This window comes from Manis javanica, chromosome 17, assembly GCF_040802235.1.
Source record: "Manis javanica isolate MJ-LG chromosome 17, MJ_LKY, whole genome shotgun sequence".
Taxonomy (NCBI): domain Eukaryota; kingdom Metazoa; phylum Chordata; class Mammalia; order Pholidota; family Manidae; genus Manis; species Manis javanica.
Window position 1 is genome coordinate 5714271 of NC_133172.1, and position 17668 is coordinate 5731938.

Consider the following 17668-nt stretch of genomic DNA (forward strand, 5'->3'; position numbering starts at 1 on the left):
GTGCGATGAACTGGGCCCCCCCTGCCCTGCCCCCTTCATAGGACCCCCTGCCCCGGCCCCTCCTCCTCCAGCTCCCAGGGGTCCGCCCTTCCCCCTCTTCCTTCTCAGCTCAGCTTTGTTCCCGCGTGTCCCCTGCCCCAGAGCTCGGCCCTCCTCCGGCCTCTCCCCCCTGCCCTGCCCCTGGCCCTGCCCCGAAGAGCCCTCTCCTCAGGCCCCTGCCCCCCTGCCCAGGCTCCCGTGCCGTTCCCTCCCCGGTCCGCTCTCCCCGTGCCCCCCCCTTCCCCTGCGCTCCCGCAAATACTCAAATACTCCCCAAAGGTGGAGGAGTTTCTCCCTGCCCGGCTTCCCTTCCTGCCCCCGCCCCTCCCTCCCCTACCCGCTACCCCCTACCCCCTACCCCCTACCCCTCCCCTCGCGGCCCTCCCCCTCCCCTCCCCTCCCCCTCCCCTCGCAGCCCTCCCTCCCTCCCCTCCCCTCCCCCTCCTTCCCTCCCAGGCCGCCTCCCCCCTCCCGGCGCCCGCCCGCCCTCCGCTCCCCTCCGTCATCAGTATTCCGCTCCCGTCGCCGCCGCTCCGGCTGCTCGCGGTCGCTGCCGCACCGTCCGAGGCGGGGGCCGGGGCCGGGCCCGGGGCCTGGGGGGGTGGGTGGGGGGAGAGCGGCGCCGGCGGCCCGAGGAGGGAGGGAGGAAGGCTGGAAGGAAGGAAGCGAGGAAGGAAGGAAGGAAAGGAAGACGAGAGGAAGACGGGCGGCGGGCCGGCAGGCGGGCGAGGGCAGAGCGGCCCCCGGGCCCCGCCGGCGCCGCCGCGGACGCCCCCTCCCCACCCGGGAGCCGGGGAGGGGGGAGCACGCCGGGCCGCAGCCCCGCCCCCCGCGCCTCCCCGCAGCGGGCCTCGCACCCCGATCCCGGCGCCTCATTGGGGGGGTCCTCCCCCCGCGGGCCGGGCATGCTGCCCCCCGGAAGGAGCCCCCTTCCTCGCTGTGAGTAGCCGCCGAGGGGCACCGGGCGGGGGCGGGGGGCGGGGGGGCATCCTCTAGGGTCGGTGGTCTTGGGCCTCCTCGGGGGTTGGGGGGCGGCAGAGGGCAGTGGGCGGGACATGATGGAGAGCGGAGGGGGGGGCAGTCGGCGGGGGTCCTCCGGGCTGGGCGAGTTCTTGGGGGGGGTCGTCGCTGCCTGAGGACGGACGGGGGGTGGGCACGTCCGGCGGTCGCTGCGTATCCAGCTGTGGGGTGAGGATGTAGGCTTGGGGGGCCTCGCCTGGCGCAGACCTGGGCCCCCTTTCTGGGGTGGGAGTCCGGGTTCTTCCCCCCTTGCCCCTCCCACCCTCCACACCGCTGCTGCTTGGGGTGGGGGGGCACGCCAGTGATGGGGAGGGGGAGAGGCGGGCACGGGGTTTCCTTGGTGACCGCGCCTGGAAGGAGCGGTTGCCTTGGCAACCGGGGAGAACCGGGGAGTTTGGGAAGTGAGAATGGGAAAGACGGAGGGGGTGACTGGGGAGCGAGACAACCCCCTCCCCAGCCTTCGTGCTTTCTCCCTTTGGGGTCCCCCAGCCCCTGCCCCTCCCTCTTCCCCAAACCCCTTCCTTGACCCCATTCTTCTCGGGGCCTTCTCTCCGCACGTGTTTCTCCGAGACCACTACCTCCCTCCACGTCCAAGAGGAAATCTCCTTCCCCCCATTTCCTGCCCTCCTGAGCTTCCCACCCGCACCCCTGATCTCCCAGGACCTTCTGACAGCACCTCACCTTCTCCTCAGGACCCTTCCCCCCATCTCTGACTCTCCCCCCAGATACCCAGTGCCTGATCCCCTCTCCAGGAGACCACGACTTGAACCTCTCCCTCCCCCAGCCCCACTCCCTGTGGCCTCCCGTCTCTGCCTGGGACCCTCGCCTTGGAGGGGGGTTCTTCCTAGCACCCCCATCCTCTCCCCCGCAGTCCCACCCCTGCCTGGGACTCCCCTCTGTGACTTCTCTTCACTCAGAGCCCCTGTCCATCCTTGCCTCCTCACCCCCTGGTGTCCCCATACTAGGGTCCTCCCTCTGGGGCAGCTCCTCCGCTGACCCTGGGCTCCTTCCAGCTCCCCATCGGTCCAGGGAGCCTGAGGCCCAGGATCTGTCCAGGGTCCCGCCCGTGTTTTCAAGCCCCCCCTGCTACGGGCTCCTCCTCTCCTGCCAAGGGCCCCTCCAGGGTCCGGGTTCCAGTGCCCACCCGCCCCATCACCTTCTCTCCTGCCACTCCCATCCTGACCCTCCTCCCCACCCCCACATCCGCTGCTTCCCCTGAGCACCCGCCCCTGTCCCTGCCCTGCTCCCCGCAGACTCGCAGACTCGGCCCTGCTCTTCCCAAGACACTTTCTCAGGGTGTGGGAATCCCCTGGAGAGAGCCCAGCTGGGAGGGGGAGGGGCAGGGAGCCTCGGGGCTGTCCCCCAGCCCCCTCTCTGCCCCCTCCCCAGCTGGGAGCTGCAGTCGAGCCTCCGCAGCGCCCCATTGCTATGCGCCTCACATCCCAGGCCTGGCCGCGCAGCCGCCAGACAGGAACTTGGGCTCCAGCAGCAGCTGGGAGTAGCCAAAGTCGCTTCTTTCCAGGTCCGGGCAGCGGGCAGCATCCTCTCCCCCCACCCCACCCCCAGGATGCTGGCCAGGACCCCCCTCCCTCTTCCTGTGGCTTCCTCTGTCTCCTTGCCCCTGCGGACCTGCAGCTCGCAGCTTCCTCGTCCCCTTCCTACCTTTCTCCTGCTCTTCCCTGGGTCGCCTCTAAGCCTGGCCACCTGACTGTCCAAATGCACACTCAGAAAGGGGGGACAGAGAAAGCAGCAGCAGAAAGGCCCGAGAGAAACCCTCAGACAAGGCAGGGAAGGATGGGAGTCAGAGAAGACAGGGGCACAGTCAATTAAGGGGGGACCAACTCCCAAACAGACATACGCGCGCACACACACATACACACACGAATTAGGGCGCATCACCACGGAGCCAGACATACCGTTACTCACTGAGTTTCAGAAAGGAAGGGGGAGTCAGGGAGATGGGAACACATACCATCCGCACCCAGAGGAGGGAGAGTGAGTGTGCAAGGCAGAGACACAGGGAGCCACAGACTCAGGGAGAGTGGGGACAGGCCCACAGCACCAGCAGGAGCACACCGCCTCCAGAGGTGCCCGGGGTTAGGCGCATGGTGTCTGACTTGTCAGAGACCCCCCAGTCAGCCACAGGCTGGTGGGGGGGCGTGAGAAAGACACAGAGGCGTGTGTAGGCAGAGGTGCACGCGCAGGCGCGCACACACGCAGTCATTCACTGGCAGCCAGAGACCCAGATGTAGGATCAGAGACAGTTACAAATGCGGCTGCAGTGCCGAGGCAGCCAGAGGCCCCGAGAAAGACCTGGAGTCCTGTGCACGCACAGAGACGCACACAGCCCCTCACAGAGAGGCCCACAGGGAGGCGCGAGGGCAGCACCTCGTGCAGAGGCCCTTGCACACTGTTGCCTCCCGAGCTCACACACAGAGACACAAAGCGAGAGGTGGCCTCGGAGTAAGGCGATGCAGCTCTATGGGCTGCCAATAGCCTCAAAGCTGCATGCACACAATCAAACCCAGAGCCCAGTGTGAGCGGGGGTTGTACAGCCCCATGCGACCCCAGCAGTTACCCTTGATCACACCCAGAGGCAGTTGGGAGAATGCGCCCTGTGTGAGGCTCAACAGTCTCCTCGTTAGCCCAGAGGACAGCACGACTGAGACATGAGGCATCAGGACCATTGACACATCTCCAAAGCAGAGCCCTGGCTAGGCACACACATCCGCTTGCACACGCACAGAGGCCACGTAGAGAGAGGCAGGCCTCCACGCAGAGGAGCTGTGAGGGGAGGCCAAGCCTGGGATTCTCGCCTTCTTCCAGCGACAGTCGCCTCCTCAGTTCCTCTTCCTGCTGCCCCCACTCACCCGCACTGCCTGCGGGCACCACAGCCCTGTCTCGCCGTCTCTCCCACCCCCTCACCCACTCCCCACCTCTCTGGGCCAGACACCTGTCATAAGGTGTCGCCTCTGTATTTCCCATGGTCTCTCCCCTGGGCGGACTGTGCCCCGTGCCGTGCCCCCGGCTCAGTGCCTTCCTGTCCCCACACAGCCGCTCACCTGTCTACTCCTGGCTCATTCCTTAGTCCTTCTCTCTCCTGCCCCATCTGGGAAACCTGCCTCTATGTCGTCCTGCTCAGCACTGCTGTTGCTTCTCTGTGGCACTCTCCCCACCTAGCCTCACTCTCCCCCCCCAGCCTCACTCTCCCCCTCTAGCCTCACTCTCCCCCCTCAGCCTCACTCACCCCCCTCCAGCCCCACTCTCCCCCCTAGCCTCACGCCCCCCCAGCCTCACTCACCCCCCTCCAGCCTCACCCTCCCCACTCCAGCCTCACCCTCCCCCCTCCAGCCTCACTCTCCCCCTCCAGCCCCACTCTCCCCCCAGCCTCACCCTCCCACCTCCAGCATCACTCTCCCCCCCAGCCTCACTCTCCCCCCAGCCTCACCCTCCCACCTCCAGCATCACTCTCCCCCCCAGCCTCACTGTCCCCCTCCAGCCTCACTCTCCCCCTCCAGCCCCACTCTCCCCCCAGCCCCACCCTCCCACCTCCAGCATCACTTTCCCCCCCAGCCTCACCGTCCCCCCTCCAGCCTCACCCCCCCCCTCTAGCCTCACTCTCCCCCCAGCCTCACATTCCCCCCTCCAGACTCACCCTCCCCCTCCAGCCCCACTGTCCCCCCTCCAGACTCCCCCTCCCCCTCCAGCCTCACCCTCCCCCCTCCAGGCTCACCCTCCCCCCTCCAGCCTCACTCTCCCCAACCAGCATCCCCCTCCCCCTCCAGCCTCACCCTCCCCCCTCCAGGCTCACCCTCCCCCCTCCAGCCTCACTCTCCCCAACCAGCATCCTCCTCCCCCCTCCAGACTTACCCTCCCCCCCAGCCTCCCCCTCCCCCCTCTAGACTCACCCTCCCCCCTCCAGACTCCCCCTCCCCCTCCAGCCTCACCCTCCCCCCTCCAGGCTCACCCTCCCCCCTCCAGCCTCACTCTCCCCAACCAGCATCCTCCTCCCCCCTCCAGACTTACCCTCCCCCCCAGCCTCCCCCTCCCCCCTCTAGACTCACCCTCCCCACTCCAGACTCACCCTCGCCCTCCAGCCTCACTCTCCCCCTCCAGCCCCACTCTCCCCCCTCCAGCCTCCCCCTCCCCCCTCCAGCCTCACTCTCCCCCCCAGCCTCCCCCCTTCAGCCTCACTCTCCCCCCCTCCAGCCTCACTCTCCCTCCCAGCCTCCCCCTCCAGCCTCCCCCTCCCCCCTCCAGCCTCACTCTCCCCCTCCTCCAGCCTCCATTTCCACCTGCTTGTTGGTCTCCCTGCCTCCTCCCGCATCTTCCCTGCCCTGTGCTCACTGTCCCCTCATCCCTGAGCACTTACTCTGCGTCCTGTGGACCACAGGTGTCATCCCCACCCCTATGCTTTCAAAGTGTTTAATTTGCCAACTTCTAACAAAAAGTAGCGATTTCACATAAAAATCCATTTTCATCTCAAGAAAAAAGTGTGTGACTGTGTGGTGATAGATGCTAACTGGACCTGTTGTGGGGAGCATCTTGCAAATATTGAATCATTATGTTGTATGCTTGAAATTAATATACTGTAGTATGTCAATTATTTCTCAAAAAAAAAAAAGTCCAGATTTTCAGCCTCTTTTGAAAAATGCTCCCCCTGGGGCAGCAGTGGGCCGTGCTGGGTGCTGGGTATGGGCCCCCTCTGTGCCGGGTGCCGTGTGCTGGGCGCGGCCCCCCTCTGTGCTGGGCCTGCCCCTCCCCCGCCTCACCCGCCCTGCTGCACAGCCAGCTGAGTTTTCAAGCTCTGCTGTTTTCTCTTCTCCTTCCCCTCCGCGTGGCTCTCTTTTGATCCTGTCACTCTCTCCACACTCCTTCCCTTGGTTTCCTTCCCAAATCTGAGTCCCCCTGCCAGGGCTCTCTCCGCCCGCCACCATCCTCCATCAATCCCGTGACAGTTTTGCTCCAGCCCCAAGCCTCACTGGGGCCGGGCCCTGCTTGGGCCTAACTGCCTCCCTGCCCTGCCAGGCCAGGACGACGCAGTGTCACCCGTGTGCAGAGCACACTCAGGTTCCCCATGGCCACCGTCTTTGAAACCACTGGCCTCTCGACATGTTCTAGAGTCACGTTGCATGAAGCCACTGTGTTGCAGCTGGTCCTTGGCTGGCTGAGAGCTAGGCCAGGCCGCAGACCCCACACGGTCCCCCATGTATTAGACTGCAGCCCGCAGGCAGGGGCAGGTTTGCCTGTGTGATGGGGGGGTGGGGGGTGCACATCTGGAAGTTCATCTGGTCCTAGTGCAGGTCTTGGAGGGCCTGGTGGGGGGTGCTTATCGTCAAGCTACAGTGATGCCTGGGGCTCTGTTCCCGGAGGGGGAAGGGCTTCACTTGGTCTCACCTCCAGTCGGGGTGCAGATGACAGGGGACCCCTTTGTGTGGCCACAGTGCCCAGGCCCGGCATTAGCTCCTCTGCCATCACCCTTGTTGGGGTGTAGGGAGCATGTCTTTATTTCCTCTCTGGCAGGTGCAGGAAACCGTGTCATCTCTGGGTTTAGGAACCACCATTCATGCTGTGGAGAAACCCCCTTTCCCTTCCTCCCTGTCCCTGAGAGAGTGGGGTGGCCCTGCCAGACAGGGAGGGTGGCAGGAGAGTAAGAAGAGTGGCAGGATGCCGCCTTGTTGCCTGGAAACCTACACACAACTGTTGTCATGGCAGGTGGAGGCAGAGGGGCTGCATGGAGGCCTGGGAGATGGGCTGGGGGGCCCTGCAGTCCAGGGGCAGGCAGGAGTCCATCCCAGGGGGCCGCTGGCACTTCGTGGGGACGTTGAAAAGCAAGGGGATGACCCAGACAGCAAGCGAGGTGGGGCGGGAGTGGCAGCCAGCTGCCCCTTCCCGTCTCAGCCTGTCCCCCTGCACCCCGCAGCCGTGCTCCTGCCCAGGGCCTTGAGCTTAGGCTGTGGAGCTCTTGTTTAAACACTGCAGCCAAGGTCAGAAAGCCGTGCCAGCCCCAGCTCTCCCAGGAGGCAAACCTCAGACAGTAGGCATGGAGACGTGCCCTCCTCCTGCCTGGGACCCTCAGACACAGGGTCAGAGATGCTCATGGTCAAAGCTGACATTCATGGGGCGCTTACTGTGAGCCAGGCATGCTGTGGGGATTCCTTCTGTTTACTCCTGAGAGCAGTGTTCTCAGGGAGGCATGACCATTATCCCTCGTTTGACCCATTGGGAACCTGACGTCCAGAGAGATGAGGTCCCTTGCCCAAGACCACACAGCTAAGAGTGGCTGAGCTGGGACTGCAAACCCAGACATGGGCCACCCTGTGGATTGCCTCCCCCACCTGAAAATTCTGCCTACCAGAAGGGAAACTGAGGCCCAGAGAGGGGGGATATGCTCACAGAGCCCTTCAAGTGGGAATTAGGATCACTAATGATAGCGACAATTAGATTGCTAGTTATAACATAGACAGAAGGTTAGTCCTTAAAAGACATTAGACTTCCCATAACTCAGGGGCTCCCGGCCTCCTGGTCTTGTGTACGGCCTTAAAGCCCCGGAGGGGGAAGGACCTACCCGTGTTTATTCTCACGGTAGGCTTGCCTCACCAGGGTGCAGGGTGAGGGGGACAAAGGCCCCTCAAGTGAGTCTATGGGACCCACTCCCTGATAAATGAGTGCTTTTGATCCAGACAGGCATGCTGGATTTACATGTGGGGACGGGGGAGACTGAGTCACAGAATGAGGAAAAAATGTGTTCTTGCTCAGGGAGAATAAATGATAACTTTCAATATCACTGTCCTGTAAGTGCGCAGCCCTGGGCATGTCGCCCTGAATCCCCACCCAGCCAGGTGTCATCATCTTCACAGACAGCCTGGGGGTGGGCAGGAGGGGAACCACGGCAAGCAAGTGGCCAGTCAGCGTTGGGACCCGGGTTTTCCTGACACCAACGCCGTCTCCACCTCTGCATCCCTTCCTAGAGTGACACAGTGACAATATTGAGGAGGGGGAGGAGGAGGATATTCATAGTTACAGAATAATTTCATGAGAGCTTTCTGTGTGCCAGGCTCAGCCCATCACAGATACAGGGCCACTGAATCCCCACCACCTTTGAAGGTAGGTTAGCTATTGTCCCCGTTTTACAGGTGAGCAGACAGAGACCCTGAGAAGTGATGGCGCTTTTCTAAGACTGTGTGGCTGATCATTGTAGCAGTTGAGGTTCCAGCCCAGGTCTGCCCCCGCTTGAGCCCATAGCTGGGGCTGGGGGCAGATCGTTATCCATCCTGAAACGGCTGCGCACCTACCGCCCCCTGGCTGCCTGCTCCTCAGAGCTCGCTCCAGGGCCGGCATCCCTTGGAAAGCACGGCACCTCAGCTCCCCACCGCCCAGATGCCCCGAATCACATCTGTACTTTCCCAGGGGGCCTGGTGGTGGGGACATACACTCAGGTCTGAGAAACACTGCTCCAGTCCAAGTTATTTTCAACTTTTGCTTGAGTAGTACCACCCCCACCCCCACTCACCCCCATGAAAAAAGAGAGTTCTGCACATCCTGAGACAGAACTGGATCACACCACTCCCCTTCCAGGGCGCAGCAAGGAGGGGGGCCAGGAGGCCAGTCGGGCGGCTCACAGCTCACCCCCTGCTGCCCACCCCTACCTGCAAACTCATCCTCACCTGGTACCCCTGCAACGCCTGGGCAGGGACCGTGGTTCTGAAAAACCACCCCTCCCAGGCCAGGTCCCCACTCTCTCCCTCTAGGTCCAAGTCAGGGGTGTGAGGCTGCCCCACCCCCCAGAACCGCAGTCACGCAGAGCACACAGTGTATGCACAGCATCAGGGCGCCTGAGAGTTCAGGGCACCACCTGGGTCCGGGTGACCCGGGGCACAGCCAGGACCACATGGCGCCTCGGCGTGGCCCTCTGGGGCACTGCAGCGGCCTCGCATGGCCCAGGCAGACATCGGGAGGCCAGCAGTCTGTTTCCGATCTTCGATCTCCATGGCCCCTGGAGGCCTGTACGTGCCCATGAGGTAGCCAGGCGGGGCAGGAGCCCCCTCTGCAGGGTCTTGTGGCAGAACCTGCTCCAGGTGGGGCTGGGGCCCAGCCGAGACACACTGAGAGGAGACACACTGAGACGGAGACCGGTGGTTAGAACCACCCTGTCCAGTACTGTAACCGCTACAGCCACAGCCACGTGTGGCCATTGACATTTAGATTAATTTAAATGAAATAAACAATTCAATCCCTCAGTCACACTCACCACAAGGCAAGTGCTCAGTAGCCGCACTTGCTGGTGGCGCCATATTGCACAGCGTGGGGCCACTCACTTGTCCTGGACGCTGAGCTTCCTCAGGTCCTCAGCGCTAAGGGACGGTGGCAAGGCATCAAAGCAGTGAGATAGTCCCGCCCTAGTTGGTCAACAGCTGCTGTTCCCAGGCCTTCATGTGCCCCTAACCCCCTGCCCTCCGAGCCCTCTGTTATACAGCATCTGTTATTAATTCCCATTTCTCAGCTGAGGAAATGGAGTGACAGCAATGTACGGTTCCTAACAGGCAATTGGCAGCAACATGGCATCCGAGCAAGGTTTTCTTCTCTCCCCACTTACCAGCCAGGCTGAGTCCCAGTTCACAGTTGCTGGTCACTTGCAATGTGCCAGACCCTGTTCTGGCTGCCTTGCTGCAGCCCTGCACGGCTCCGTTAAGACACCCTGTTTCACAGGAGAGGACACGGAGCCCAGAGAGGCCGAGGTGCTGGCCCAAGGCTGCACAGCCAGGGGCCGATGGCAACCAGGGTCCCTCCAGCACTGCTCCCCAGAAGGTCTGGGCTGCTGGCAGGTGCAGGCTCGCTCCCACAAGCAAGGATTGGGGTCCTGAGTCCAGGGACCTCTCCACCGTCCCACCCCCCCACTTCCCTCCCTCTTCTCTTTCTCAGCTTTAAGAATCTGACCCCCAGATCTCTGAGGAGTGCTGGCTCCGGCCCCGCCTCCCGCCTACAGCCTACAGTTTGTCCAAATTCCGCCTCGTTTGCCTGTTTGCTGTCCCTTCGTTCCCGCCCTCCCCTCCATCCCCACGGACCCAGCCACTGCCCCCCACCGTCCCCTGGAGCCTTGGCCCAGCTCCTCCCCAGCCTTCAGGCCACTCAGAGGGGTCTTTCCAGCCCAAAGCGGACGGCGCCCCTCCTTGTCACAGCCCCCCGCCCCACTCCCAGCCTGTGGAGGACGGACAGCTTTATGCCTGGGCTGGACCCCGTGCAGCTGCCTACCTCCCCGGCCGCCAGGCCTTCGCACACAGGGGTCCCACTGCCTGACGTGCCTTCTTGACCTACCGGCCGCCCGCTTGTCTTTCAAGCCTCAGCTCCGAAATCACCTCCTCCAGGTCCACCTCCGTCGGGCCGGGCACTACCCCTTTGAGACGTTCCGTGGTCCCCACCCTGTGCTCACGGCCTCATTAGCCTTTGAACGTCTCCTCTGCGGACCACTGACTCCCTAAGGACAGGGCAGGTCCCATTCACCCCTGCGCACCCCGTACCCGCACGGGACCCGGCCGCAGGGGGCGCTCGCTCGCTCATTCTTCATTCCGAACGCTGTTGGGGCCCCGGGGGTCCTAGGCACCGGGGCACAGCAGCGAGCACGCCCGACAAACTCCTGCCCGGGGAGCGCACCTTCTAGGCGGGGACGGTCAAGAAACAGAACAGGTGCCGTCGGCCCTCCGAGGGCCGGGAAGAAGAGCGGGCGTTCAGTGCAAGCGGTGGGGGCGCGGCGGAGAAAGAGGCGGTGTAGGAACTGGGATCGAAGGCAGGCGGCGCAGCGGAGGCGACGGCAGGAGCAAAGGCCCTGCGGCGGGAATGTGCCCGGTGTGTGGGAGGAGCCTCGGTAGTGGCGGCGCCGCGGCGCGGAGGTGGGGTCAGGGCAGAGGGGCCAGAGCCACTCCGTAAATACCTGTTAGAAGAACAATGGAGGACCAAACACCAACGAGCCGAGCCGCCAGTGCCTGTGTGGGAAGCTGGGGAAAGCCAGGCCAGGACAGCCCCCCGCCTCCGGCGAGGCCCCCTCCCGCCCGGGAAGCCTGGCGCTGCTGCCTGTGGGCCCCTGGCCCGGAGCCTGAGCCGAGCCCCCCCGCGCTGCGTCCTCAGCAGCAGCTCTGAGAGGCCTGCGCTGCCCTTTCCCAGGGTACTTGTGTCTCAAAAGTTAGGGGACTGCCAATGTCAGGGCTTTGAGGTTGCTTTTATTTTAAAAGCATTCAGGACGCGGTCCGGCTGCGAGGGGCGCATGGACGAAGTTGTTTCAACCCTCCCCGCCGCCCCGCCGGCCCCGGCCCTGCCCGGAGCACAGGCATCCCGAAGGAGACGCGCTCGGCTCTCCCGGACTTTGATGTCTCTGCGCCCTCCCGGCTGTGGCTCCACTTCCGCCCCAGTCCCGCACAGTCGGGAAGTTCTTCTTTAGATCTAACCTCCATCCCTCTTGCTGCGATGGCAGTCCATTTCCTATCTTTGCTCTCACCTACTGAACTTCCCCCAGAAAAATGAGTACGCCTGGCAGGAATATTCCCTGCTTCCCTGTCTCCTCACCCCACCTCCCCTGGGCCCCCGGGTTTCCGATCTGCCATCTGCCTGAATCCTCGCAGGCGCGGTGCCCGAGATCTCTCGGAGCTTGGGCTGGGGAGGACGGGGAGGCTGGGAGCCTGGGCCCCGCGCCCCTGCCTTCGCCTGGATCCCGGCTCCTGGCCCTGCTCCCTGGCCTCCCGGCTCGCGCGCCCCTCTGGCAGCCTCTCTCCGTCTCTCGCCGCTCACCTGCACTCAGGCTTCAGCCTGTCCTCCCCCTTCCGTCTCGCTGCCCTCACACCTCTTCTGTCTTTGGGGCCTCTCTCATCTCCATCTCTGCATCCTCCCTTGCGCCCTCTTGTTGAGGCCTCTCCTGGGGCACTGGGGTGAGGGAGGCAGCATGGCGACCTGCTTAGGTTCTGGGCCTTGGGCTGGTGTCCCAGCTGCCCCACAGCCAGTGCTGTCAGCCCTCTGGCTCTGCTTCTCCATGTATAAAATGCGCACAACAGGCGAAGCCAGAGGCTGGAAGAGTGGGCGGCACTTAGCACGGCCCTAGGCACACGGTGAGTGCTCAGTGAATGCTTCTCATCACTACTAGGGGCGCCATGGTTGGTGGGGGGGCCACTGAAGGCAGGCCAAGGGGGCCTCCACCAGCAGGGTGTGCAGAGACAACCGTTATTTAATATGCCCCCCCAGGAGACCTCTTTGGGGACTGTTACTGCTGTCGTGACAAGCTTGAGGGGCTCCCGGGCCCCTCGGCTCTGGTGGGGCTGACGGGGCAGAGGCTGCTTCCTAGGTGTGGCCTTGGACAAGTGACTCCACCTCTCTGTGCCTCGGCTTCCCTATCTGTGAATAGCTGTCCCTCTCAGAGGGTTGATGGGAGAAGTACAGTTAATGCAAGTAAAGTTCGGGAACAGGGCCCAGTCCGTGCCAGGTACAGGGTGGACATCACCGTTACTGGTGGTGGTGTTATTCAGGGACTTGGGACGAGTCCGATGTGGAGGGACGCATGGACGGACGGTGGCGGAGGCGAAGGAAGGGGAGGGAGGGCCAGCCGCTGCAGAGGCCGCCGTGGTGGGGGATGTGGGCTGGCAGCAGCGAGATGGGGACAGCCAGCACTCCTGCAGGCTCACACTGGTGTTTCCTGAGGTGCCGCTGCCCTCAGGGCATGGCTAGTGGGGAGCAGGGAGCTGCACTGGAGACCTGCTGTTTGGGACCCAGCTTATGGTATCTGGGACCTTGGCAGCAGCATGGCCTAGGCACCGTGTCGAGCTGAAGGTAGTTGTGTTTGTGGCATATGAATGTGCAGCCTCCACTGGTCAGGCCTCCCGGGATGGGAAGGGACTTCAGGATCGGGGACATCTGAGCTGGGGGCTGGGCAGGGCATGTGGCCGGTGGCTGAGGCTCTGTGTGACTGTGGGAGAGATGCGGTGTAACCCAGAGGAGCAGAGACTAAAGCCATAACTTGTTCATTCACTCCTTCACCCAGTATTTACTGAGCACCTACCATGTACTAGGGAACCACACTGTGCACAAAATGGACACAATCTGTGCCCTCGGGGAGCTTACACTCGAGTGTGTGGACTATTAGAGGTCACATGGAGACAACTGTTACATAGCAAAATTAGGCAGAAAAGGTTCTGGGGAAGGCTGGGGATGCTGTGTGATGCGAGGTGGTCAGGATGGCCTCACTGAAAAGGTGACATCTGAGCAAAGACCCAAGCGATAGCAGAGACACCAGGGATCTAGGTAGAGGGAGAGCAAGTGCAAAAGCCCTGAGGCAGGAGTGCACTCAGCCTGTCCTGGAGCCAGAGGCCGGTGTGGTGGGAGCAGGTCAGGTCTGAGAGCCAGCAGAGGGGGGCTGGGCCTGGGGAGAGGGGCTTATAAACCATGCATCTAGTGAGCCTGACCGAGGAGGGGCACGGTCTGCCTGGACTTAGACAGCCTCCTCTGGCTGCCCAGGAGGGAAGGCAGGGAAGAGAGGAGACCGGTGAGCAGGCGACTCTGAGTGCTGGGAGATGGTGGCTGCACGGAGCTGGCCTGGGAGCAGGGAGGAGTGGCCGACTCTGCTGCCTGTAGGGACAGGTAGAGCCATTTACTGAGCACTTAGCTAGTCAGCCCCCAGGGCCCTGAGACAGATATGGTCACTACCCTGGTGCCCATTTTATGCAGCTCAGAAAAGTGAAGCCACCAGACCAAGGTCACACAGCAAGGCGACAGCAGATCCAGGATTCAAACCCAGGCCCCCGGCGTTTGATCAGGGTGCTATGCTATTGTGGCTTGTCTTTTGTGGCCATGGGTGCCTAGGTTTTGAGTGCGCTGGGGAAATATTCGCTGGATGGACTGGCAGGTGGAAGGAACAAAGGGGCTGCCCTGCCCATTTTGCAGAAGTGTACCGGGAGGCGGCTCCCAGGATCTGGCTCGGATCCAGGGAGAGGGCAGCATCTGCGGGGGGTTTCTTTGTGGCCTGAGTGGGTCTGGCCCTCAGCTGAAGGACTGGGGTGATGGTCGGGGGGGGGCCGGGTTCGAGGTGCATCGCTGGGGTGGGGGGCGGAGCAGACGGCTGTGCAGCATGGCTGGGGGCTTGGGCAGTGCTGTCCCGGAGCCTGAGCTAGGGCGTCTGCAGGGGCAGGAGGGGTGCTTGTGGCCAGCTCTGGGGGGTGCACGGTGGCCCAGCCTGGTTATGCAGCCGATGAGGCTGCCTGGGCCACGAGGCCAGGCTTGGCACGGCCAGACCTCCCTTCCTGGGCAGCCCAGCCGTCCACCCTCCTCCCCGCCCCCTCCGCTCCCCGACCTTCCCAGGCTGCCCAGAACCAATGGGTTAATTAGATAACGGAGCCTTTGATTAGCGGAGGAGGGGGAGGCCTCTGGGCACTGGGAAGGGGGCCGAGGCGGAGGGGGGAGAGGCGCCCTCCCCACTCAGAGGGAGAGAAAGGAGGAGGGGTGAGGCGGGGAGGGCGCGAGCTGAGGCACAGCTTGGCTCTGCACTGCCGTGTGACTAGAAATTGTAATCGCGGAGAAAGCCAGAGAGACAGACAGAGCCTGGCTGACAGAGACCAAGACAGACGGACAGACAGACAGAGAATCTGACCAAGACGGACTCCCTGACCTGCAGAGGGTGATGGGGTTGGGCGCAGAGTAAGGAGGAGATGGAAGAGAAGGACAGGGGGGGCCTTGTGGCCCCGAGGGAGGCGATACCGTGAGGGGAGCCTGCAGTGGGGGTACAGCCTGTGGAGGTGGACAGGACAGGACGGAGGCAGAGGGACAGGAGAGCGGAGGGGGCGCTGGGGTTGGTGCTTGAAAAGAGGCTGGCATCGGGGGAGAGGGTTGGCAGAGGTGTGGGTTAGGGTAGGAGCAGGAGGCGGCGAGCAGGGAGGGGAGGAGCCGAAGGCTGCTGCAGTGGCCGGGACCGGCCTTGGGGGGGGTGGGAAGGGCGACAGGCGGGGGGGGGCGCGGGGAGACCCAAGAAGCCCCTGCGCCCCCCCCAGCACGACCCCCACGACTGAAGCCCTGGAAAACTGGGAAAGCAGAGCCCCCGTCGGCTGGAGGCATGTGGAGGGGGCGGCCTGGGGCGCTGGGAGAGGCCCAGCGGAAGTGGAGCCACTGGGGTGAGTGTCCCTCGCTGTGGGGGGGACAAGGACAGAGATGGCGGAGGCGAAGGAAGGGGAGGGAGGGCCAGCCGCTGCAGAGGCCGCCGTGGTGGGGGATGTGGGCTGGCAGCAGCGAGATGGGGACAGATGCAGAGGTGGACGCGGCAGCGGGCCTGGGCCTGGGCCTGGGGCAGGTGCTGCAGCCTCCTCGGCCCGAGGGGGTCCCTGCGCTGTGGGTCCCCCAGCCTCAAAGCCTGGCTCAGAGGGTATGGGCTGGGCCATCACCGGTCTTCAGAGGTGGGAACGAGAATGGTGGGCGAGGGACAAGGACCCGGGTAGACGTCCCTGTCACGCTCGCCCAAGCAGAGACCCCACCGCCCTGACATCGACACAGGGATAGAGGCCCTCCAGGTGGAAAAATGAGTCTGGGGTGCAGACACAGAGTCAGCCCCCACTCTGACCCTCTGTCTCTCTGTCTGTCTGTCCCTCTCTGTGTCTTTCTCATCTCTGTCCCTCAGTCTCTCTTTGTCCCTCTGTCCTTGTCCCTCTCTCCCTGTCTAGCTCTTGCTCTCAAAAATGCATTCAGCACACAGACGACACACATGCATTTTTATCTGCGTTAAAGTGATCTTGGAAACTGCAGGAGGGCGTGTGTGTGTGTGCGCACACTCGTGTGTGCGTTGGGGCGGCCCGCGTCCGGCTCTAGGAGTCCGCGGGGTGAGGGCGTGCCCGTCAGCCCGTCACTGCCGTGGGTGCATGTTTGTGCAGCTGCTCCCGCTCCCCCGCCGGGGGTGGGGGGGCTCTGGGGCAGGCTGTGTGGGAGCTGCGCCGCTGGTGTGGGAGCATTTGTGTGTACTCGAGCCTGCGTGGGAGGGAGGGCTGGGAGTCACAGGGGCAGGCCCAGGGCCACAGTGCCCCTCAGCCACGAAGTGGCCAGCTCTGTGCCCTAGGAGGCCCTCTGCCTGCCTGGTGCCTCAGGGTCCTCATCTGTACATGGGGCGTCCTAACAGCTTCCTGCTGCGCCAGGGTGAGCCTCCGTGGGCCGTGTGTGCAGAGCCCAGCGTGTGCAAAGGGCTGATGAGCACGCCGGGGCTGTTACCACCGCTGCTGGCGTTGCTCTTGCTGTGATGCGCCATCTCTGGTCTGTTGGAAGTGGGGTGGGAGGCTCTAACCCCAGCATGGCCCACTCCCCTCCCAGAGCTCAGGCACAGGGGCCCGCCCCCCACCAGGCCCCCCATCAGCTGCCCCAGCAGGGTCCTGTGGCAGCTGCTGGCACAGGCCCACCAGAGACTCTGCCTTGAGCATCCACAATCCCAGGGCAAACAGGTGGGCTGCTGGCAGCCCCCCGGCCACCCTCAGCCACTGCCACCCCATTACCACATGCAGCCTTCTCCCTCCCCTACCTGCCCACACCCATCACCCCAAGAGCTGTGTCGTCTGGTACCTCACCTTTGCCAGTCTCCCCCTTCGAGTCTGACTCAAACCCATCCAGCCGCTGTGAGGCCCGCAGCAGGTGAGGGGCAGCCGGTGGAGGATGTCAAGTGCGGCAAAACTTGGCCTCTTATGAACTCTCCTGGGAGGGAGCAGCGGGGTGAGCAGGCAGGAGTGGACCCCTCCTAGAGGTGTGTGCAGGCGCTGGGGACTTTGGTGGGTGCTGTGGTGGGAGCCAGACCCTTGCCCAGACTTTCCTGGCTTGACTCTTGCCCCCCTCTGTCACTTTTGTGTGTGTGTGTGTGTGTGTCTGTCTGTCTGTCTCTCCCTCCATCTCTACCTATTTGTCTACTTTTTGGAAAGCATGCAAAGAACTAAGTTTTGAATCTATTGAACGTCTCTGGTGCTGGCCAGGCAACCCACGGTACACCTCCTCTCCTGTCCCCCCGGCCTCCGCTGTCGGTTCCATGAAATGGGCATGATGTCTGAGCACAGGGCCGAGAGCGGCCTGGTCAGCTGGGGAGCAGATGGGCCACACAGGGTCCCTGTCCCTCATTGAGCCTCTCCCTGTCTCTCTCCCAACAGCCCCCCGGCGCCCGCGTGGAGCATGAACGTTGAGGATGGCGTGCGCCCACGGCTCCCCGTGCCCCCCACCGCTGCCCGGTAGGATGTCCTGGCCCCACGGGGCCCTGCTCTTCCTCTGGCTCTTCTCCCCACCCCTGGGGGCCGGCGGGGGCGGCGTGGCCTTGACGTCTGCTGCCGGAGGGGGCTCCCCGCCAGCCACCTCCTGCCCCGCGGCCTGCTCCTGCAGCAACCAGGCCAGCCGGGTGATCTGCACGCGGAGAGAGCTGGCCGAGGTCCCAGCCAGCATCCCTGTCAACACGCGGTACCTGAACCTGCAGGAGAACGGCATCCAGGTGAGTGGGGCCAGCAGCCTGCAGTGGGGCCTGGGCGGCACCGGGGATGCACACAGGCAGTGCCACCCTCCTCCCTGCGCTGGAGAGGGCCTCTGGGCTTCCCGACAGCTCCACGCCCTTCCCCTGGGCACTCAGGAGACA

General features: G+C 63.7%; 1 protein-coding gene across 3 annotated transcripts in view; it reads left to right on the forward strand.

Moving 5' to 3' along the window:
* Positions 1 to 646: 646 nt before the first annotated feature.
* LRRC4B (leucine rich repeat containing 4B) overlaps positions 647 to 17668 on the forward strand; it is a 37765-nt gene continuing 20743 nt past the window's right edge. Inside the window, exons 1-3 of one of the 3 annotated variants that reach the window (XM_017661570.3) lie at positions 14536 to 14727; positions 15078 to 15197; positions 17196 to 17527. In XM_017661570.3, coding sequence (XP_017517059.3) covers positions 17231 to 17527 — 297 coding nt within the window. In that variant the 5' untranslated portion in view covers positions 14536 to 14727; positions 15078 to 15197; positions 17196 to 17230. Of the gene's footprint in view, positions 979 to 14535; positions 14728 to 15009; positions 15198 to 17195; positions 17528 to 17668 lie in introns of those variants that run through there. The other 2 variants (XM_073225838.1, XM_037025725.2) reach the window with 2 other exon arrangements.